Consider the following 3,695-nt stretch of genomic DNA (forward strand, 5'->3'; position numbering starts at 1 on the left):
GCAGTTTGCGGGCATGGGTGTTATGTACTCACTGAGTGCTTCTTCTTTTATATATATATACTGTACATTTGAGTACAGATTCTTGAATATCATAATGTATATATATGTTTTCTTGTTCATTAGATGCTACTTTCACAGCAGCACATACTGCTTCAGCTTTCCTAACCAAACGCTCCATTTTAGGACCATAACTCCTCCATCATCTCAGTATCCTGAAGACTTGAAGGAATGTATAACCTTATTTCAGCATTACCATGCCACCCCCATAAACCACCACCAACACCACAACCACCACCATCACACCACACCATATTCTTAACATGTAGATCATCATAGTTACCATATGCCTCTATTACCACCACATACCATCCTTGTACCCCACCACCATTACAGACAACTGCCATCACAACCACCACCACCACATACAACCATCACACACCATCAAACACTGCCACCATCATCACACCACCATACACACAACTGTCACCGCACCACACCTCACCATCAGCACAAACCACACCACACCATCAACACAATCCACCTTATCACCACGAATCTCTATCACGATATTCCATGACAAAGCCAAATGTTATACCACCAACAAACTCCCACTACATTACCATCACATACCACACCACTATTACCACAGATGAGCTCCATCACCACCACATCAACACCACCATCACCAAACACCACCACCGAAATGATAATCATCACTACACACTGCTACCATTCGTTCGTTCGATCACAGATTCCCTTCACCATCAGTGAAGGCCATGCCATCCATTAGCCCGGTCTGTGGGGGTGAGCTGTTTGGTAATCGGGGGAAGATGGGGCATAGGTGCAGGGGAGGTCCTTGGGGGCCACCCTGCACCAACGCCAGGTCATCATGCTTTTTTTTTTTTTATCTCGGGGGTGGGGCGCGACGCACCTCCTCAAGGAGGGTGTTTGGTGGAGTAGCAGCAATGAGGATGGCGGCAGCGGTGCAGAGTGCCTGCAGTGACACAGCAGCAGCTTGCTATCGGGGAATGTAGGGGTTGGGGTAGTGGGGGTCTTCTCTGAGATGGGATGTGGCTGGGCAAAGAAGCAGGTAGTGTAGGAGGGGGTAGTGGGTAGTGGTGTTGCATTGCTCGCCTTCAGTGGTGGGGTGATTGTTAGTGGAGTGGAGTTCGGTGCAGCACATGTATCCCAGTCGGAGGTGACAAAGGCAAATTAATGACTGGTTGTCTTTGGATATTGTTGGTGGGAGTTGAGAGTATTGTATCGCTCAAGCGTGCCATGCAGCAGAGGGGGAGCCTAGTTGCATGTGTTGCTGTTGGTCTGCACGGTTGTGGGCAGCTGTTCGATGTTTAATCATTCTCATGAGTTGGGAGAGGCTTGTCTTGATTTCTATGTCAGGGTTTGGGCGTGTTGTTGCGTTTGGTGGTGTTGTCAGCCCTCTCGTTGCCTTTGATTCCAACATGGCCGGGGACCCAGTGTATGGTGATGGATCCTCCTGCTTCTTGTATCTGTTGGAAAGTGGCAAGGATGTCCGTGATTAAGTGGCGATTGTTGGTGGGTGAGTGGTACATGAGGGTGAAAATTGCTGCTTTAGAATCAGAGTGTATGATGATGGTTGACGATGGATTAGTACGGAGGGCATCTCTTAGGGCAGCGATGATGGCAGCTAGCTCAGATTGAAGTATGGAGGCTCCGTCTGTGAGTCAGAAGCCATGGGAGTGGTCGCTGCTTACGAAGGCTGCTCCGGCTCTCTTGTCCGTGACCGAGCCACCAGTGTAGCAGGTGGTGGAGTTTTGGGGTGTGATGGAGGCTATGTGTTGTAGGCTTTCCTGTCGAAGCTGCTGGGTGGGGGTTTGTGCTTTGGTTGCTGAATAGAGGATGTTGAGGTCATATAGAGGGGGATCCCATGGGGCCTGAGGATTGTAATGGGCGATCAGAGAGTCTGGGGCTTGTAGTACGAACTGGGAGAGTTCAAGGGTGTGAATGGCAAGGGCAGCACTGTGAAGCCAGCTGCGAGAGAGGGTGTCTGGGTGGAGTTTGGTTGCTGCATGGAGTTGGGAGAGTAAGGGAAGGGGGGAGGCTCTGCGAGCAAGTTTGATTGCAAGTCCCACCACACTTACCTGTATGCGGTGAGTTAGGGATTCTAGCTCACATTCAAGATGGAGGTTGCATAAGCGGGTCCATCGTGGTGAGCCGGTCATGATTCTCATGGCGTTGTTTTGGATGACCTTGAGTGTTTCAAGCAGGTGCGATTCGATGGTGGGGAGAACAGGGGCAGCATAGTCAACAATGGACCTGATGGCTCAGATGTAATAAAGGCAGAGGACTTTGAAGGATGCCCCTTCCCTCTTACCTGCCATGGCTCTGAGTGTGGAGATGCATAGTTGGGTTTTCTCCTGAAGTTGCATAATTTCTGGTTTGAATGAGAGTTGGGAGTCTACAGTTATGCCTAGGTATTGATGGATGGTGACATATTCTATAGGTGTTTGCCCAAGGCGTAGGTGATGATTGAGGGGCCTGGTGCGTATGGGTAAGACATTGGCTTCATGTACATTGATTTTTAGGCCCATCTCCCTGCATTCGTGATGGAGCCTTGAAAGTGCTCTTTGTGCCCTGGTGTGGTATGGGCCTTTGTGGATGACATGTGCAAGGTCATCTGCATTGCAGAGGAGGTGAGTCCCAGGTCCCAGATCTATGTGGAGGAGGTTTTCCATCAGGGCGTTGAAGAGGGTGGGGCTTAGTATGCTGCCTTGTGAGGTTCCGTTATGGTGCTAGTAGGGGGAGGAGGTGTGGCCTTGGAACCGGACTGCTGTTTCATGACCCCGGAAAAAGTCTCCGAACCAGGAAAGGAGGTGACCCTTCACTCCCTTGTGTGCCAGGGTTGCGAGGATGGCCTCTGGGCATGTGAGCTTCAAGGCTTTCTCGAGGTTGATGAAGATGGTGAGTCCTTTGCCTCCACAGAGCTCAGATAGAAATGAGCTGAGGCATTCTGCTGCCCCTTTGCCTCTGGTGTATGCGAAGATATGGCTGCATGTGGGAGGCAGGCACCAGATGAGGCGGCATGCCACCATTCTCTTGGCAATTTTGCCGAGACGGCTGAGGAGAGAGATTGGTCTGTTGCTCTCAGGGTCACTGGGTTTTGGAATGGGTTGGATTACAGCATGCTTCCACTGTGGCAGTAACTGGCCAAGGGTACAGGAGTGGTTGAGGTCTAGGTAGGCTTCTCTTGCCAACGGACCAGCATGTGAGAGCATGCTGTAGGTGATCCCATCAGGGCTTGGGGCAGTGTTGGAGCTTAATTTGCAGGCCTGGGCGAATTCGTGTCATATAAAGGTGCTGTCAGACTCAGCTGGGGAGTTTTGGCTGGTGCATATGAGCTCAGTCCTGTGTTGGTGGAGGGCCTTTTGCCCCAGCCTTGTGTCATTTGGAAGTTGTATGGGGAAGGTGCGTGAGGCGAACTCCTCCGCCATGTTCTCGGCTTTGCCACGGGGGTCTGGGTGGGTGGGGGTGCTGCCAGGAAGTGGGCTGGAGGCCACCTTTAACTTATTTCAGATGGTGCCGAGATTTGTCTTAGCCCCAAAGGAGTTGCACCATTCCAGCCATGTTTGGTCCTGTATACTATTTCTTTCGGCGATGGAGTGCTAGGTGACAGCTTGAAGATAGCGGAGTGCGTCCGGGGTGGGGTTGGCCCTGTA

The 3,695-nt window shown here is 51.2% G+C and overlaps 1 protein-coding gene across 1 annotated transcript; it reads right to left on the bottom strand.

Moving 5' to 3' along the window:
- Positions 1–2,771: 2,771 nt before the first annotated feature.
- LOC145401980 (uncharacterized) lies at positions 2,772–3,254 on the bottom strand. The gene has a single exon (XM_080274082.1). The coding sequence runs from the start codon at positions 3,252–3,254 to the stop codon at positions 2,772–2,774; it is 483 nt and encodes a 160-aa protein (XP_080130208.1).
- Positions 3,255–3,695: the final 441 nt, after the last annotated feature.

Source organism: Coenobita brevimanus, chromosome 57 (genome assembly GCF_032717465.1).
Source record: "Coenobita brevimanus isolate Jiangsu-jjx chromosome 57, ASM3271746v2, whole genome shotgun sequence".
Lineage (NCBI taxonomy): Eukaryota > Metazoa > Arthropoda > Malacostraca > Decapoda > Coenobitidae > Coenobita > Coenobita brevimanus.